This window comes from Staurois parvus, unplaced genomic scaffold (assembly GCF_062004578.1).
Source record: "Staurois parvus isolate SC_StPar_1 unplaced genomic scaffold, SC_StPar_1.0 ptg000081l, whole genome shotgun sequence".
NCBI lineage: Eukaryota > Metazoa > Chordata > Amphibia > Anura > Ranidae > Staurois > Staurois parvus.
The window spans coordinates 7,393,545-7,413,731 of NW_028317877.1; the positions used below are offsets into that span (position 1 = coordinate 7,393,545).

Consider the following 20,187-nt stretch of genomic DNA (forward strand, 5'->3'; position numbering starts at 1 on the left):
AAATGTCCAAATTGGGCCCAATTAGCCATTTTCCCTCCCCGATGTCATGCGACTCCTTAGAGTTACAAAGTCTCAGGTGTGAATGGGGAGCAGGTGTGGTAAATTTGGTGTTATCGCTCTCACACTGGTCACTGGCAGTTCAACATGGCACCTCATGGCAAAGAACTCTCTGAGGATCTGAAAAAAAAGAATTGTTGCTCTACATAAAGATGGCCTAGGCTATAAGAAGATTGCCAAGACCCTGAATCTGAGCTGCAGCACAGTGGCCAAGACCATACTGCGGTTTAACAGGACAGGTTCCACTCAGAACAGGCCTCACCATGGTCGACCAAAGAAGTTCAGTGCACGTGCTCAGCGTCATATCCAGAGGTTGTCTTTGGGAAATAGACATATGAGTGCTGCCAGCATTGCTGCAGAGGTTGAAGGGGTGGGGGGTCAGCCTGTCAGTGCTCAGACCATACGCCGCACACTGCATCAAATTGGTCAGCATGGCTGTCGTCCCAGAAAGAAGCCTCTTCTAAAGATGATGCACAAGAAAGCCCGCAAACAGTTTGTTGAAGACAAGCAGACTAAGGACATGGATTACTGGAACCATGTCCTGTGGTCTGATGAGACCAAGATAAGCTTATTTGGTTCAGATGGTGTCAAGAGTGTGTGGCGGCAACCAGGTGAGGAGTACAAAGACAAGTGTGTCTTGCCTACAGTCAAGCATGGTGGTGGGAGTGTCATTGTCTGGGGCTGCATGAGTGCTGCCAGCACTGGGGAGCTACAGTTCATTGAGGGAACCATGAATGCCAACATGTACTATGACATACTGAAGTGGAGCATAATCCCCTCCCTTCAGAGACTGGGCCGCAGGGCACTATTCCAGCATAACGACCCCAAACACACCTTCAAGACGACCACTGCCTTGCTAAAGAAGCTGAGGGTAAAGGTGATGGACTGACCAAGCATGTCTCCAGACCTAAACCCTATTGAGCATCTGTGAGACATCCTCAAACGGGAGGTGGAGGAGTGCAAGGTCTCTAATATCCACCAGCTTCGTGAGGTCGTCATGAATGAGTGCAAGAGGACTCCAGTGGCAACTTGTGAAGCTCTGGTGTACTCCATGCTCAAGAGAGTTAAGGCACTGCTGGAAAATAATGGTGGCCACACAAAAATATTGACACTTTGGTCCCAATTTTGACATTTTCACTTAGGGGTGTACTCACTTTTGTTGCCAGCGGTTTAGACATTAATAGCTGAGTGTTGAGTTATTTTGAGGGAACAGCAAATTTACACTGTTATACAACTGTACACTCACTACTTTAAATTGTATCAAAGTGTCATTTCTTCAGTGTTGTCACATGAAAAGATATAATACTTACAAAATATGAGGGGTGTACTCACTTCTGTGAGATACTGTAAATCTAAAATATAAAACAGTATTGGTCAATAAATAAAGATCTGTTTAAATGAGGTCTTGGAGCTCATTGACATAGGTGTTGTGGACTGTACAATGTGAATCAGTGTTTATTTTAATGTGGCTATTGCTATGTGCAGGCAGCCTATGTTACCCTATTGGGATGCACCTGCTGTACAAACACATCCACAGGTCCTGCCAGAGAACCCTTGTGAAGGAGCCCTTTTTTTAATATTTTTACAATTTAAATTATGATTTTTTTTATAATTGTTAAAAATGATTTTGTTACAGGGTTTTTTTGCATTTTTTTTTAAGCAATTTTTCTTACAATGCTGTTTACCGATCACTCACTGGGTTCATTCACTAATGGAAGAGGTGCCCCCTTTGCTGCACCAATCTCCCTACCCCCCTGCTGCCCAGGCCCCCTAAAGGAGGACAGGTGATACCCCCTTGTTAGTTACCCTGCCATCAAGCGTGAATATACATATAAATAGGAGCAGTGCTACATAACATAAATCTTCGGCTCATTATGCATAAGAGGATATTATTTATCAACTGGCGATTTATGTTAGATAGCACTATTTGTACAAGTGTGAAACTCTGTAATCAAAGGCTACCAGGTGAAAGATTAGTGCCCAGTAAATCAACCCCCCCCCCCCCCCCCCCCCGGGAATGTGTGTGTTTGTGATTGGTGTCCAGTAAATCACCTCTCAGGGGGATGTGTGAGGCATATGCTCACAGTATAGTCCACTGCAGAGACCAGACTACTTTTCCTGATGAAGGAGGGACTCCTACCCATTTCTCTGTGATAAATATGCAGTAGTATCTTGATAGTGTCAGGAGATCTGCCAAAGGCGGAATCTCATGAAGTAGAGTGAAGGCTGTCATCAGACAGATCATCCACCTGGATGACACCTACGGCATTCCTAGTTGCAGTTGCCTTGCGCTTGTCTGGGACATGTTCCAGTACACCAAAGACCACTGTATGCACGTGGCCCTTGTCAGTCTTGAAAAGGAAAAGACCTTTGACCGTGTCTTCCATGGGGTTTTTTCGTTCAGAGACTTGCACAGGTTTGGTCTTGGGGATATGTTTTGTTCCTATGTTGACCTGATGTACCACGACATTTGTAGCACATTGAGTAGGATCGCCTCTCCCATCCAGCCTGTGCAGCCTAAATGTTTTGAGCGGCTCAGCCTACATGTCTCCACCAAACCACACCCTCTGATGCACTTAGCCCCACGCACCGGGGACTTAGTCATAGGGTGGGAGCTTGAAGTAGAACCTGGAGCTTTATGCATCATTAGCCTCTGAGAAATACTAGTGTGTGCTATGGGAACTGTGTGGGGAAATGGAATGGGATTGTAGGAAGAGACTGCTCCAAATTTTCAATATGCACAGGCTGGATGGGAGAGCAGTCACCCTTCTCATACACATTAGGCTTCACGTTCCGGATTAGCATATGGATGCTGGCACCCCGCTTTCCTGAGAATCTGGGGGGAGGGGGGGAAGTTCCTCTGCTGCATATAAACTGAGAGAAAAGTTTCCTTTGTTTTGGTTGCAATTTGCAGCACAGTGCTGGTGAGAGGCTAGAAAACTGACCTCTCTTCACTGAATGCATCAGGTGGAATCCAGAGATCAGGGAGATCACCACACTGGGTTCAGACAGAAGGGAAGTCAAGTACTCGCTCTACATGGGTGACATGACGATATTCTTTGGAGGAGAGACTGTCTAAAACTGAAACAGAAATTCGGATCATTGTGCCTTACCATCGAAAGATAGACACTGCTACTCCGCAGTAAGATTTTCCCTGTGTTGCAGTACCTCACCCAGGCCTGGCTCCCCTGGCTCAACATTTGCATGGCCATCACCAGCGTAGTGTTTTACTTCATCTGGGTAGCCAAGACGCACAGGGTAAACAGGGCAGTAATGTTCAAGGAGCCCTTCAAAGACAGTAAGGGTATGCCCGACATCACTACTCAAATGAGGTTCTTTGCTGAAAACTGCATCTGTAGGATTAATCAAATAATGGACTCTGCTGGAAACTCCATGTGGAATGTTTCTTCAAAAAGACTCACCAACATGCACAAAGATCTGGCATGGAAGGCAATTCAAGAGGGATTACCAATCAGGACATTTATGCATGACAGAAACCTGTAGAGATACAGGCACTGATGCTTCTGTATTATCTACGAGGAAACTGCTCTGCAAGTTTTCTGCGAGTGCCCCTGTGCTCAGGACCTATTGTGGGCCTTGGAACCAGAACTCAAAGACTTTGTACCACAGATAGCCATTATCCACTTTGAGGGCGGAGTTTCAATGCTAACATCATGCCACTGGACAGCCCAGGTTGTCACTTTCACCGGCTTTTTGTCAGCTTCTCTGCAAGCACTATTAATTTCAGAGGGAATTGTTTTCTGCTGCTGTTAACGAAGAGTGATTCCAGAGTGGATCTATATATACCCCGGGGAGGATTTGTGCCTGTGAAGCATGCTGTGATTTCGGCACCTGTTACAGCTTATGGTCTATGAGTGTGCACTTTGATTAAGGTGGTGACACTTGGTGTTTCTTTTACACGGAGTGAGGATCTGCTGGGGGTTAGATCTCCTTTATTTGTATTTCTATGGACTTTTTTTTATTAGAGACTTCACATTTGGAATATTTATTCATTTATATTTTTTTATGTTTTTATCATATTTATTGGTGCAACATTATTTAATGATTTTTTTTACTCGCTTTGGGGTGCTGAGCAGACTATTTCATGGGACAATTGTTCAGGAGGCCATTGATGGTGCTTGGCAGTTGATGTGTTGCTTTAAAGCGGTTCAAAAGGTTCAAGGTTTTTTTTTTTACCTTCGTGTATACTATGCATGAATGTAAAAAACCTTCTGTGTGCAGCGGCCACCAACCAATTTTTATCTGAGCCCCCACCGATTCAGCGACATTCTCGACAGCCTCTGCTGTCTGGGTACTCTTCCTCTTCATCGGCTGGGACAGCAGCGGATGCCTATTGGTTCCCACTGCTGTCAATCAGAGCCAGTGAACCAATGAGGAGAGAATGGGGGGAGCAGCGCCGAGTCGCGGCTCTATATGTCCTATGGACGCATAGGGACGAGCATACAGCGGTGCCCCCGGGATGAGCGGCTTAACATGGGGGCACTACTCGAGGTGGAGCCATGAGCGCCAGCAGGGACCTGAAAATAGGAGGATTGGCGCGGCTCTGTGCAAAGCCACTGCATGGAACAGGCAAGTAAAGATAGGTTAGTTATTAAAAGAAAACCCGAAAGCTTTAGTGTCATTTTAAGGATACTTTGTGGTGCACCAGAAAGCACCTCATCCACCAGAGGGAGAGGATGTCCATTGATGACACTTTAGTGTGTATTACTAGAGAGGTTTTTTTTTTTTTTTTCTTGGGAGAGTGCATGTGATCAGCACAGGGCGATCAGCACTGTCCAGACAGAGGTCAGGGGATTTCCATCCACCTATAAGCTTTAACTAGTGCTCAGCTGAAGTCACAAAACTGCTCTAATTGATAAGAAAAGGTATTTAGCAGTTTATATTTACTAAAATAATTGCACTTCCATGTTCTGTGTACTGTGGGAGACCAGATATTGTGAATGCAGGGTCTTGGATTTAGTAACACTTTAAGGAGGAAGAGGTTGTCTGAAGTTCCTTTCTCCACTGTCTTTTTCTAGTCCTTTCAATAAAGCTTCGGGCCTGTGAACTCTTTTCCTGTCTCAAATCCATCTTTCCTATTCCCCATTACAACCCATTGTTTGTTGAATTGTTTTGACATGTTTTGAAATGTTGCATGATTTGTTTTAATTGTCATGCCATGTAGAACGTGCAGGATAGGGGACACTGCATGTCTGACATTGCGGTGGTACCTTAGGGGCTACACAAAGCTTTTCGGGGTAAGCAAAGTCATGCCCTGCACAACACATTAGGCATCATACCACAGAGTGAATATATTGATTGTGTGATTGAAACTATATTGTAATATAGTGTATTCACGTGCTGTGTCATAGTACAGGGTTGAATGTACACTGATTAAGTATTATATTTTATATATATATATTTTTTTTAAATTAAATATAGAATTTTTTTAAACAAAAACTGTTTTTAAAGACAAGAGGGCATTTCAGAGAATAAAAATCTACTAGAGAAGCCCCGAGGGGAGGATGTGTGAATACACCAGGGACTGCCTGGACCACAAATCATGCTACACAGATAAATCTGTGACAACAGAGGCCAAGGAAAAGGTTGATGTCTTTGAGTGAAGGTTCCCTCAACACCCCACACTACAAGAGAGAAGTATAACACCCTGTTCAATGACAAGGGGCTTAAAAGACCACTTTCTGTGGACATACAGTGGGGATCGAAAGTTTGGGCACCCCAGCTAAAAATTTGTATTAATGTGCATAAAGAAGCCAAGGAAAGATGGAAGAATCTCCAAAAGGCATCAAATTACAGATTAGACATTCTTATAATATGTCAACAAAAGTTAGATTTTATTTCCATCATTTACACTTTCAAAATAACAGAAAGCAAAAAAATGGCGTCTGCAAAAGTTTGGGCACCCTGCAGAATTTATAGCATGCAAAGCTGAGACCTGCCAGTGTCATGGATTGTAATTAAGCAGGAATATAAAGTAATGTACTTGGGGGCTAAAAATATGAATGCAAACTACACACTAGGGGGAGAAGCTCTGGGGGAATTAAGGATGGAAAAAGATCCGGGAGTCCTAGTTGATTATACAATCAGCAATAGCATTCAAAGCCAAGCTGCAGCAAACAAGGCCAGTAGAATATTAGCATGCATTCAAAAAGGGTATTTATTCAAGAGATTAAACAATAATTTTGCCTCTGTACAAAACTCTTGTTGGGCAGCATCTTGAGTATGCTGTCCAGTTCTGGTCACCAGACCTCAAGAGGGATGTGCTGGAACTAGAGAGAGACTAGAGAAGGGCAACAAACTAAAAATGGGACTAGAGGACCTCCGTTACAGTGGGGAAAATAATTATTTGAATCCCCTAAAGGACTTGCAAAGAAATGGTCTATAATTTTTTTCATAGGTGTATTTTAAATGATACAGAATATCAACCAAAAATCCTGAAAAAACACAATACAAATGTTATAAATTGAGTTGAAGTTCAGTGAGTAAAATAAGTATTTGATCCCCTACCAACCAACAATAATTCTGGCTCCCACAGTCTAGTTATGTGCTCATGTGGTACACAGATTATTCCTGTCAATTGAAGAAGGTGCTCCTAATTACAACTTGTTATATGTATAAAAGACACCTGTCCACAGAATCTCTTTTTTCCATTCAAACCTTACCACCATGGGCAAATGACCAAAGAGCGGTCAAAGGACATCAGGGACAAGATTGTAGACCTGCACAAGACTGGAATGTGCTACAAGGCCATCAGCAAAAAGATTGGTAAGAAGGAGACAACTGCTGGGGCGATTATTCGCAAATGGAAGAAATACAAAATAACCATCAATCGCCCTCAGTCTGGAGCTCCAAGTAAGATTTTGCTTCATGGGGTAAGGATGATCATGAGAAAAGTGAGGGATCAGCCCAGAACTACAGGGGAATGATATGAATGATCTCAAGGCAGATGGGACCCCCTCCTCAAGAAGCACATGTACAGGCCTGATTGAAGTTTGCCAATGAACATCTAAATGATTTGGAGAAGGATTGGAAGAAAGTGCTGTGCTCAGATGAGACCAAAATTGAGCTCTTTGGCATTAACTCAACTCACCGTGTTTGGCGGAAGAAAAATGCTGACTATGACTCTAAGAACACCATCGCTACAGTCAAACTTTGATTTTTTTTTTCCCGATCAGTTCACGATTAGATCAAAACGACAGAATCCATTCATTTGATTGGCCCATTGGTCTGAGTCTGTAGGGGACACATCCTTATGTACCCCCCTCATTTTCCCTAATTCATACTTTTTTCCTTTAGTTCGGGTTTCCACTTATTCCTTTCTGGATCCATTGGCTCCAATCTGAGCTGCCCATTGGCCCAAGTTTGGGAGACTGAAAAATATTTGACCTGTATATTTGCCTATGACTTGTAAATGCTCCTATTTTTTTATAGATGTTCTAGCTCCTGCTTGGCTGCACCATTTGTTATTTCTATTCAAAACAATAAAAGAATTGAACAGTAAAGCAATAGAATATGCAAGCAATTGAATAGCCATAACTTTCCTTTTGATCAGATTAGATCAAACTTGTTGATCGGCCAGGACAGAATATTATTGCCCATTTTGCATCAAAAGGCAGCCCTTAAATACTTTGTTCATGAATACAATTGTATTAAAAATCAATCATGAGATTGCATGGTAGAAAAAAAGATGAGCCTGATTACTTGCAGTCATCAAAGAGTGAATGGCCACCAAAAGAGCTATGGCTGACACTAGCATCTGACATTTCCAAGAATGGCATATGCCTGTTGTAATAACCAGTGCCTTAAAAAAGTATTCGTATCCCTTGAAATTTTCCACATTTTGTCGTGTTGAAACCAAAAACGGAAATGTATTTTATTGGGATTTTATGTGATAGACCAACACAAAGTGCCACATAATTGTCAAGTGGAAGGAAAATGGTAAATGGTTTGCCAATTTTTTTTTTACAAATAAATACCTGAAAAGTTTGGCGTGCATTTGTATTCAGCCCCCATTACTCTGATACCCCTAACTAAAATCTAGTGTAACCAATTGCCATCAGAAGTCACTACTAATTAGTACTAATTAGTAAATAATCCACCTGTGTGTAATTTAATCTCAGTATTAAAACAGCTGTTCTGTGAAGCCCTCAGGAGGTTTGTTAGAGAACATTAGTGAACAAACATCATGAAGGCCAAGGAACACACCAGATAGGTCAGGGATAAAGTTGTGGAGACATTTAAAGCAGGGTTAAGTAATAAAAAAAATATCCACAGGACAACTATTAGTCGCACACTCCACAAATTTGGCCTTTATGGAAGAGTGGCAAGAAGAAAGCCATTGTTGAAAGAAAGCCCTAGGAAACTCCATTTGCAGTATGCGAGAAGCCATGAGGGGGACACAGCAAACGTTGAAGTAGGTGCTCTGGTCAGATGAGACCAAAATTGAACTTTTTGGCCTAAAAGAAAAACGCTTTGTGTGGTGGAAAACTGACTCTGCACATCACCCTGAACACAACATCCCCACTGTGAAACATGGTGGTGGCAGTATCATGTTGTGGGGATGCTTTTCTTCAGCAGGGACAGGGAAGCTGGTCAGAGTTGATGGGAAGATGGATGGAGCCAAATACAGGGCTATCTTAGAAGAAAACCTGTTAGAGTCTGCCAAAGACTTGAGACTGGGGCGGAGGTTCACCTTCCAGCAGGACAACGACCCTAAACATACAGCCAGAGCTACCATGGAATGGTTTAGATCAAAGCATATTCATGTGTTAGAATGGCCCAGTCAAAGTCCAGACCTAAATCCAATTGAGAATCTGTGGCAAGACATGAAAATTACTGTTCACAGACGCTCTCCATCTAATCCAGAGCTTGAGCTATTTTGCAAAGAATGGGCAAATGTTTCACTCTCTAGATGTGCAAAACTGGCAGAGACATCCCCAAAAAGACTAGCAGCTGTAATTGCAGCGAAAGGTGGTTCTACAAAGTATTGATTCGGGGGGCTGAATACAAATGCACGCCACACTGTAGCTCCATTCACCAGCAGGCTGAATCACATTGTTACATAGTCTGGCTGAAAAAAGACAAACGTCCATCCAGTTAAACCATTGTGTGGCAGTGGACCAGGAGTCTGACACTTCTGAAAGTTTTGAGTGCTATCTGCAGCTTCAGGTCCTGAACAGAACACAGATTATAATCACCCCCATTTTGTCAGATAAGTATAGATAAACTTATTTTATGGCCTGTTTTATCATCTTAAGGTAGTGGCAGGATTACTTAAAAAAAAAAATTACATGGACAGTCTACATACTTTCCTGCTAAAAATGTGGTTGTGGGAAAGGCACTCAACAGCTATCATGTTCCCCATCACACTGGAAAATGTAGTCTTAATGTGGAACTATAGTCAGAAAATGAAAGAATATGTAAATCCAACATTTCATATTCCTGATATGTGCCTGCTGTACCATGTACATGTATGAAAATGTATCCTGTTCTCTTTGTATTGCTTCTTTGTGTAAAATCCCTGGTGTTCCCGCCAGTCCCTCTGCTTTCCCATTAAAAACTGACCACGCTAAGCAGAAAAGCACACTGGTCAGTTCTATAGCTGTGCTGGGAACTCAGTATGGTTTTGTCCAATGATCAGGCTTGCGCTGAAAGGCCCCCCCACGCAGCCATTCACTGGGCAGTTCTGCGTGCTGCTGTTTCTCCTCCCCCAGGCTCTTATGCAGCTGAGAACAGAGCAAATGTGATCACTTCCAAAAATGGGGGGAAAAAAAATATATTTATAAGGTTTTTTGTTTTTTTTTTAATCTTTACACAAATGTTCTGCCTTTCATTTCTATTTTAAACTGAATAGGTTGTTTTACAAGGTGAGGGTTTACAATCACTTTAAGTCTTGCTAGATCACTGCAGGCTGGCCCCTTTTGCAGGTATAGCTATGTAAAACATTAAAAACAAGTGCCTATACCAGGGGTAGGCAATCTGCAGCTCTCCAGTTGTTGCAGGACTACAAGTTCCATCATGCCTCTGCAAGTCATAGCTGTAACTGTCAGTTTTGTAATGTTGCAATGCCTCATGGGAAATGTAGTTCCACAACAGTTAGATAGCCGCAGGTTGCCTACCCCTGGCCTATGCTGTTTAAAATCCAGTTAAACCTTGCTCACCCTGTTCTGCACATACCTTTTTTCTTTCTATTTTTTGGCACTGTGCTGAAAATGTAGAGGATGATCTATCTGCTGGCAGCCTAAAGATTTCCTGCTGCTCAGGGGCTCTGGGCTTCATAAAAATGGCAGAACTTACCAAGAAGAAACAGGAACAATACTGGAGGCAATTTACAGCACAAAGTAATTTTGGTAGCATAATGACTAATGTGGAATGTATGTTTCTTGCTAAAGAATGGTATTTTTTTATCAAATTGTCATGGGTAAAGTTCTGTTTTAAGATTCTATACACTGTTCAAAGCTATGTGATTCATTACCCTTTAACCTCCACGAATCAGTGCTGAAGTTATACAGTATAACATACAGTAGTGAACTGCCCATGGGAAACTTGTTGATTGTACCATGTACAGTGGGGCAAAAAAGTATTTAGCCAGCCACCAATCGTGCAAGTTCTCCCACTTAAAAAAGATGAGAGAGGCCTGTGATTGGCATCATAGGTAGACCTCAACTATGAGAGACAAAGTGAGAAAAAAAATCCAGACAATCACATGGCTGATTTGCAAAGAATTTATTTGAAAATTATGGTGGAAAATAAGTATTTGGTCAATATCAAAAGTTCATCTCAATACCTTGTTATATATCCTTTGTTGGCAATGACAGAGGTCAAACGTTTCCTGTAAGTCTTCACAAGGTTGGCACACACTGTTGCTGGTATGTTGGCCCATTCCTCCATGCAGATCTCTAGAGCAGTGATGTTTTGGGGCTGTCGCTGGGCAACACAGACTTTCAACTCCCTCTAAAGGTTTTCTATGGGGTTGAGATCTGGAGACTGGCTAGGCCACTCCAGGACCTTGAAATGCTTCTTACGAAGCCACTCCTTCGTTGCCGGGCGGTATGTTTGGGATCACTGTCATGTTGGAAGACCCAGCCACGTTTCATCTTCAATGCCCTTGCTGATGGAAGGAGGTTTGCACTCAAAATCTCACGATACATGGCCCCATTCATTCTGTCCTCTACATGGATCAGTCGTCCTGGTCCCTTTGCGGAGAAACAGCCCCAAAGCATGATGTTGCCACCCCCATGTTTCACAGTAGGTATGGTGTTCTTTGGATGCAACTCAGCATTCTCTCTCCTCCAAACACGACGAGTTGTGTTTCTACCAAACAGTTCTATTTTGGTTTCATCTGACCATATGACATTCTCCCAATCCTCTTCTGGATCATCCAAATGCTCTCTAGCAAACTTCAGACGGGCCCAGACATGTACTGGCTTAAGCAGGGGGACACGTCTGGCACTGCAGGATCTGAGTCACTGGCAGCGTAGCGTGTTACTGATGGTAGCCTTTGTTACGTTAGTCCAAGCTCTCTGCAGGTCATTCACTAGGTCCCCCCATGTGGTCCTGGGATTTTTGCTCACCGTTCTTGTGATCATTTTGACCCCACGGGGTGAGATCTTGCGTGGAGCCCCAGATCGAGGGAGATTATCAGTGGTCTTGTATGTCGTCCATTTTCTAATTATTGCTCCCACAGTTGATTTGTTCACACCAAGCTGCTTGCCTATTGCAGATTCAGTCTTCCCAGCCTGGTGCAGGTCTACAATTTTGTTTCTGGTGTCCTTCGACAGCTCTTTGGTCTTTACCATAGTGGAGTTTGGAGTGTGACTGTTTGAGGTTGTTATCAGTATAAAAGACACCTGTCCACAACCTCAAACAGGTGCCATTGATACAGGTAATGAGTGCAGGACAGAGGAGCCTCTTAAAGAAGAAGGTACAGGTCTGTGAGAGCCAGAAATCTTGCTTGTTTGTAGGTGACCAAATACTTATTTTCCACCATAATTTGCAAATAAATTCTTTCCAAATCAGCCAATGTGATTGTCTGGATTTTTTTTTCTCATTTTGTCTCTCATAGTTGAGGTCTACCTATGATGCCAATTACAGGCCTCTCTCATCTTTTTAAGTGGGAGAACTTACACAATTGGTGGCTGACTAAATACTTTTTTGCCCCACTGTATAAACAAAGTTCCCTTGTGCACAGAAAGCACATAATATGGTGGTACTACATAAAACACTGAAATTATGTTTATTAATGTGGTTGCCTAGAAAACATTCTAAGCATAACCAACTTCTCTAAAATGTGATCAAATAATGATGTTTCACTGACATTAACGTGAACTGCGAAAAGTAAATGCAAATCAGGACCAGAGAAGAATGCTTCCAACAAATACCTGACAAGTGTCATTTCAGGGCTAAGAAGTGAGTGGCATACTCTGGCCTATGCAAATACCATCGTTCAGAATTGGCATTGGATTTTCAGGATCTGCGGCAGCAGTCTTTACAAGGGCTAAAGTAGACCTTATGGAGCCTTCTCAGGAACACTGACTTTGCTTTGTATTTACATAGGTTCACCAATAAGCCTAATACATAGGTTGGGACAGAAAGCACCGCATAGAATTTGTACAAAAATAATTCAAGAACTGATTATCATTTGAGATAATGGTGTTAATGGGAGGGTACTACTTGTCCACTCAAAAACTTTCTATCCAGGTATCTTATGGAAACATACCAGTTGACTCTACTCTTTGGCCTGAAATGGCTTAAAGCAGACACCAAAAAACAGCACTGGTAAAAAAACAAAAACAAAAAACGCAAAATACTTTAAGCGAACTTCCCATAAATGTACCATTTATTCCAGCTAGGTATATATATATTAAAAAAAAAAAATACAGTATTTTAAAAACAACTAGTACCATACAGATACACTACTACGGTTTCAAATGATCTTACTGTAATCCAATTGCACAGAAAGACCTAGACCACTAGAAGAGTTGAGAGCACTATGAATCAGACTCTACAGTTTTTCATGATGATGTAAATCTAACACTGGCTTGCTGACAGGAGGAAAGAGCACTAATACGACTTCATCTGCATAGTGTGGATCATAAGACTGCTACAAATATATATATATATATATATATATATATATATCTCAGAACTGTGGAAGCTAATCTGAAAAGAGGCAGGCAGAGGGCAAAGATCTAATCATTGAAGTTTTAAAGGCTGAATGCATTCTATGCATGAAGGTAAAAAAAAAACCTTCAGTGTGCAGCTCCCCCCTGCAGCCCCCCTCCTTATACTTATCTGAGCCAGATCTGGATCCAGGAATGTGCATGGGAGCGGTGGCTCTTCTAAGTCTCTCTCTCCTCACTGAATGAGACACATTGGCTCCTGCTGCTGTCAATCACAGAGAGTGAGGAGGGATCCGGGGGCAGAACTGAGCCACATAGACACAGAGGGGAGCTTGGCAAATGGGATGGGACATAAGCTTTGGTGGGGGACCTGTGAACAGGAAAATCAGGGCTGCTCTGTGGAAAACCATTGAGCAGGTAAGTTTGATGTGTTTCCTGCAGCTGATCTTTCCCCATTACTGACTTACACCACTTTGTTCTGCACTGTATCTCTGTGTGGAGGTGGCTACTTTGGTAGAAATTGGGACTTTGCTTTCTTATGTTCAGGTCTCCAGAACAGCTGCTGAAGAGGCCCCAAATTTAGTGAGTGTAGCAGTCAGACACAAGAGTTCCTTAACAGCTTCCCGACTGTCCTATAGCAGAAATACTGCTACAGGGTGGCAGAGCTGCGCAAAATCACGTATATTATACGGGTATGGAATTTTTTGGAAAAAAAAAACTACTTCTCCAGGGACTAAATAAAGTGTCCCAATATACTTGTCCCTCATGACAATCTCCTTGTCCAGATAACAAACAAACAAAAAAAAAGAAAATTTTTAACCAAAACTGTATTTTATCCACCCTATAGCAGAGATGCTACTATAGGAGGGCACGGGTGCAGAAAATCATATTTTATATATATATATATATACACACACACATACACACATACATACACACATGTGGTTTCGCATTTCCGGGTAGGGGGCGCGTGCAAGCCCTACCCGTGTCACCATTTGCAGGCGAGGCTGTCAATCACCAGATCCCGGCCAGTGATTACTCGCCGGCGCCTGCTAAGGATCTCCGACGAGGAGGAAAACGGTTTGTAAACAAAACAGTTCTCCTCCCTGTCAGCTCGTGCACACTACTTTGCATGGCTGTGCACAGCCATACAAAGCAGTGTGCTTACAGTGAAGCACAAACACACGGCCCCATAGTAAAACACACCTAGCACACAGTTAACCCTTTGATCACCCCTCATGTTAACCCCTTCCTGCCCAGTGCCATTAGTACAGTGTCAGCTGTATTTTTTTTTTTTTTAGCACTGATCACTGTATTGGTGTCACTGGGAATGTCAGTGACACCAAGTCAGTTGCCCCTAGTGTCAGAATGCCCGCCGCAGTCACTGTTCGCCACCATTACTAGTACAAATTAAAAAAAATTCCAGTATATATACACCGCCATTTGTAAACGCTATAACTTTCACGTAAACCAATTAACTTACACGTATTGGGAGATTTTTTTAAGCAAAGACGTAGCAGAATACATTTTGGCCTACATTTTTGGCTGAAATTTGATTTTTTTACTGGACATATTTAATAGCAAAAAGTCAAAAATATTGTTTTTTTTCCTCAAAATTGTCGGTCTTTTTTTTTTATTATGCAAAAAAATAAAAACCGTGATGAAATACCACCGAAAGAAAGTTCTATTCATGGGGAAAAAAGACGTAAATTTCATTTGGGTGCAGCGTTGCATGTCCGCGCAATTGTCAGTTAAAGTAACACAGTGCTGTAACCCAAAAAATGGCCTGGTTAGGAAGGGGGTTAAATCCTCAGGAGGGCAAGTGGTTAAATCAGAAGTGATATTAGGAATGTCCGAGGCTTTAAAAAAAAAAAAAAGAGGGGCTTTATGGCGACTTAAACATTAATATTTTTAACATTGCTCTGGTTATCTCCTCCTCCCCTCCCTGCCTCTCTCCAGCGCTGCACCCGGGGACTAGCAGGAAGGGGAGAGACCTTGCAGTGTAATGAGCACCGAATGGCTGCTCCTCACCAAAGAGTGGGTCAGGCTCATCTTTTATCCCTTTTGCTGCCAGAGCCGTTTTTGCACAAGTTTAAAAAATCCTTTTAGGCCTGAAGATTACATAAAACCCCCAAACATTATATATGTTCTGAAAGCAGAGACACTAGAAAATAAAATAGTGATACTTCCAATTTTTTATGTCGCATGATATTACTGCAAAATTTTAGGGCACAAAAAGCAATAAATTACCCTATTTTTTGTAAAATATAAAAGATGTTGCAGCGAGTAAACAGATGTCCAACTTGTCAAACCTTAAATTTGTGCGCACTCGAGAAATGGCGACAAACTTCAGTATCCTATATTTTCTATAGGTCAACACTTTTAAAGCTTCTTATAGGTCATCAGTTTAGTGTTACAGAGGAGGTCTGGTGCTAGAATTATTGCTCTCATTCTGGCGTGTGCAGCGATATGTGACATATATATTGCAATCGTTTTCATGCGTAGGCGCCCCAGCGTGTGCTTTTACATTTGTACATGCGTATATGCGGGTGGGGTATGTGCTTGGGGGTAACTTTTGTTTTTTAAAATAAATAACATTTTTTTTTTTCCATCACATAGGGGGCAAAGTCCCCTATGTGATGATTTTTTGATGACAGGTTCTCTTTATTATTATACAGTATTTATATAGTGCCGAAGGGTGTGCTCAGTGCTGTATATTAGCGAGGGATATTGAGGCATATCTTCCCTGTGCTCCACTGAATGTAATGCAGTGTACATCCCACTGCATTAAATGCCTTTCCTCATCTTCTGGGGTCCCCCCCCGTGTCCCCATGGAAAGCCTCATTCCATTGGGGCACCCGTGTGGGCTCATTCCCGAGCTGCCCTGTCTGCATCTATTGACACAGAGCGAACGACTCGGGCCTGCCCCCCACTCCCTCATCATAGCATCTGATTGAGAGCAGTGGGAGTCAATGGTTCTTGCTGCTATCGATCTGCCCAGTGAGAAGGGAGAGAGCAGTGGGACCCGCTACTCTCATGCACGTCGCTGGATCAATTTGGGCTTAGTTAAGAATGGGGTGCTGGGGGGTTTTCTGCAGCACAGGTTTTTTTACCTTAATGCATAGAATGCATTAAGATAAAAAAAAACCTTAAGGCTTTAGAACTACTTTTAAGTGTCTGGAAACCCTATCAACAAACCTTTCATATTTGGAAACTTTAGGTTTTGCCCTGTTAAATATACCATTGAAAGGGGAAAAAAAATGTGTGGATCCTGCCAGAAAATCTTGTGAGCTAATAACTTACTCTGTATTATGCCTTTGCTGACTGTTATCAGTTGCAGTGTTCCTGGATAACTCTTAGAACTACACAATCCCCCTCCATCCTATCAAAAACAGGATATGGGGAGGTGTTTGTATTCCTGTCTTAGAGTGAGAACACTGCTCCTTCCCCAGTATAGTAAGTGTTGTTACCCAGGTCAGGAAGTGTGTTACTATGCAGGATCACCAGTTGAAAATAATGGAAAAGGCCTACAAAAGAAATAAAAATGCAGACACCACCTCTAAGGACTGGCAATTGCAATATATTACGTCTGCTCATTAAACAAGCCTGTCACGTGGCATAGCCAGCCCGGAGACCTTTCGTTTATAGACTACAGTTATGTAATACAATGAGTTCTACTCCTTGGATTGTCCCTAGCCTGAGGTTGAACAGTGAATAAGAAGCAGCAGACTGATATGATCATACTGCTCTCTCCTCTATCAGTATGTTCCTTGTTTACTCATCAGCACTGCAGCACAACTGATAAAGCTTCAAATGCTGCTTCTCCATCTTCTAGCCTGAGCACAGGGGTTACAAGAGACTGGTACCAACTCAAATTCAGTTACTTATACTAGATGCTTTTAAAAATACAATAAATGGCATTCAGCTTTAAGGTAAAGGTAAAACAATCAAACAACTTCACAGTAAAAATATACATGATCATAGTCAGAGAGCTTGTGCTTTACATTTAGCAGCCATTTTCCAAATTTTACTGTCAAATACTTTTGTTAAAAAAAGGACAGTATATGTAGAGACTTCTTTCAGCTATATAGAACTCTACTCATGGCACAAAAGCCATGAAAAAACATGAAGTCTGAAACATAAATGGGCAACCAGATAGATTGATGCAGGAAGCATTTTAACTATGAATAACTTGATATTTACTTCTATTTCATCTTGATTGAATGACTGAAAATGCCACAAAGATCTTTTCACCAAAAAGAATTGCATTCAATAGCAGCACAACAAGTATGCAGAAATGCACATTGACATATCAGGTTAAGATCATTGCATTACAATCAATAAAACCACTTGGTACGGTAACATTATGGGAATAATTAAATCTTTTCAAGTTATCAGTTCATTGTGTGGCAAGTTAAAAAAAAATACAATACCTGAAACATTGTTATCAAACAGATGTTTTATTAGGATCTAAAAACAAAATGCACCCAACATTAAACATTTTTTTCTACTCACTGCAGTACAAGAAACAAATCACAGATACTTAACTTTGGATTATTACATGGATTGTGGAGCGGATTTTTCAACCTTGTACTATTTTCTTGTCTTTTGTATCTTAGTACTGCGATCCGCCAAATATTTTATAAGCCAATTAACAGGAACATAAAAATAATCCCAGCTTTGTCTAGACTTTAAAAAATCAACAGCCTGAAATGCAACCAGTCCCAAAATTTCAAAACCATCAACTGCTGTACATTTTTTATATTCTTCCATAGGAAGTCTTTTTGCTGGACATTTCACAGGTGATTGATGATAAAAGCACGTGGGGAAATGCTTGTGATTTCTAATTAAAAAATAAAAAAAAATCTCTACCTATCATGTTTATATTAAGAGCAGTCTATACAAGTCAGTTGTACAGTTAAGTGAAAGGTGAACGGTAACATTAGATTAATTTAGGATTGGCTGACAACAAGCAAACTAGTAAGGTCCAATCAGCCATTAATCTATTACTTAGAGATGACAACTTTACAAAAGGTATCTTTACCTACTGAGTGATGATTATGTTCCCTCAGTTTCTGTGCTTTCAACCAATAGCTGACTTTCTACTTCAGCATCCTTGGCATCCTTCTCTTCGTTTACTTTGCCTGATGATTCTTGTTTACAAAGTTCGGGATCATTTGCGTTTTTAGCAGTTTGTTGTTGACTGCCAGTCTCTGGCATATCTCCATTAACCTGAGGCACATTATCCTCTTTCTGGTTAGTAGCAATGGCTTCTGCAAAATACTCAAACATTTGTGATTGAGGAGGCATCCAGTTGCTGGGTGGCCTCTCCCTTCCAAAGCGGCTGCCATTCATTTCTCGTCGAAAAGCAAAATCTCGGTCATCTCTATCCCTGTGTCTTTCCCAAGGGCGTCGGCGGTCATCGAAATCTCTGTTAACCTCTGGTTCAAATCCTCTGTTCCAACCAAGTGCATTCCTTGGCTCATGTCTGTAGTTACCATGACGATGTCTTTCATCTTGAAAGCCCTTTGGGCCACCAAAACCAGGGAAAGGAAGGTGTTGTCTTTCATCAAAATCACCTCTATGTCCCCATGGTTTATCTGGGTGAAACATTAATTGTTCCCTTCTACCACCATCTAAAGGTACTCTTCCAAAATGATCCCTTACATCCAGAGGAGGTCTTCCAAAATGTTCTCTCCCATCCATTGGTAACCTTCCAAAATGATTTCTGCCCTCTAGTACAGGTTGTCCATAATGATCTTTACTGTCCATGTGTAGTCTCCCAAGGTGATCTTCTGGAATAAGTCTACCAAAATGATCACGTCCATCTGGTGGTGGCCTGCTAAACATGTCTCTCATCTCTAATGGATGTCTCCCAAACGGTGGTGGCATATCCATCGGGGAGCTTCCAAATGGTGGCCTACCATCTAATGGTGGTTTCATTTCACTATCATGAGAATCAGGAATATTTCTTATCTTACTTTCATAAGAAAGGTGATCAGATGTTCTAAGACTGTTAAGAGACTGTGCATCAGCTTTGTTATCAGTTTCATGGGAACCTTCCACAGATAAATACCCAGCACCACATTCGGGAAGTTTATCCTGGCCCTCAGAAGGATCTACAACAGCCATATCTTGCAGCTCATGATCATCTACTGTATGTCTAATATTAATATCTATTTCCTCTGTAGGGATCACACCTTTACTTTCTGCAGCAGCTACAGCTGATATGCTTTCTTTATTGTGTTCACCTCCAGATAGCTGGCCAACATTTTCTATTGGAGGGAAACGGTAATCTTGGTCTCCTTCTTGTTGAATATTACTGCTTGGCAGAGGGACACTTTCTTCTTGAGTAGGAGTGTTATCAGAATTTAGTCTACTTTGAATACTAGGACGTGAAAAAATATCTCCTGGAGGGAAAGGAAGAGAATGCAGAGTAGGGTCAATGAGAGCTGGTGGAAGCATGCTTCTCGAAGGTGGTAGAGGTGGCATTGCTGGAGTTAATAAAGCAAATCTTGTTGTTGCTGGTTGGGGCAATAATCCTGAACGAATATCTAAGAAGGGCATTCCGGCAATTCTACCTGGCATGCTCAAATGAGGAACGGGTGCTGTGACAGAGGGTTGTGGCTGCATTGTCAAGATCCCAGCACTGCTCACCATTGTGTTTTGAGAGGCTGAAAGGCAATGAAAAAAATAAATAAATTATTAAGGTAAAAGTCAAATAAAGCATCAAAAACAACAAAGGTAGTTTTTTTTTTTTAATTTACTGCAATTTGTCGCAATTTTTTTTTTTTTCAATAGTTCACACACAGATTCTTATGGAGGACCCACCACACTCCTGTATAGTCACTCTCACATATTTTCTGCACATCCCACGCCATGAAAATGATAATTTCCACAAATGTGTACGGCTATTGCCATAGCATGCACATTAAAAAGCTAATATAAAATACAGCATTTAGCATAAACCTTATCCAAAACAATAAAC

General features: G+C 41.7%; 1 protein-coding gene across 9 annotated transcripts in view; it reads right to left on the bottom strand.

Moving 5' to 3' along the window:
- Window positions 1–20,187, bottom strand: part of SCAF8 (SR-related CTD associated factor 8) — a 331,677-nt gene that overhangs the window by 179,445 nt on the left and 132,045 nt on the right. For 7 of the 9 annotated variants that reach the window (XR_016311644.1, XR_016311647.1, XR_016311646.1 and 4 more), the window contains exon 20: window positions 18,244–19,873. Coding sequence is in view for 3 of the 9 variants with exons in the window: in XM_089669768.1 (XP_089525894.1) it covers window positions 18,258–19,873 (1,616 nt within the window). In the remaining 6 variants the exon portion in view is untranslated. Of the gene's footprint in view, window positions 1–17,640; window positions 19,874–20,187 lie in introns of those variants that run through there. The other 2 variants (XM_089669767.1, XM_089669769.1) reach the window with 1 other exon arrangement.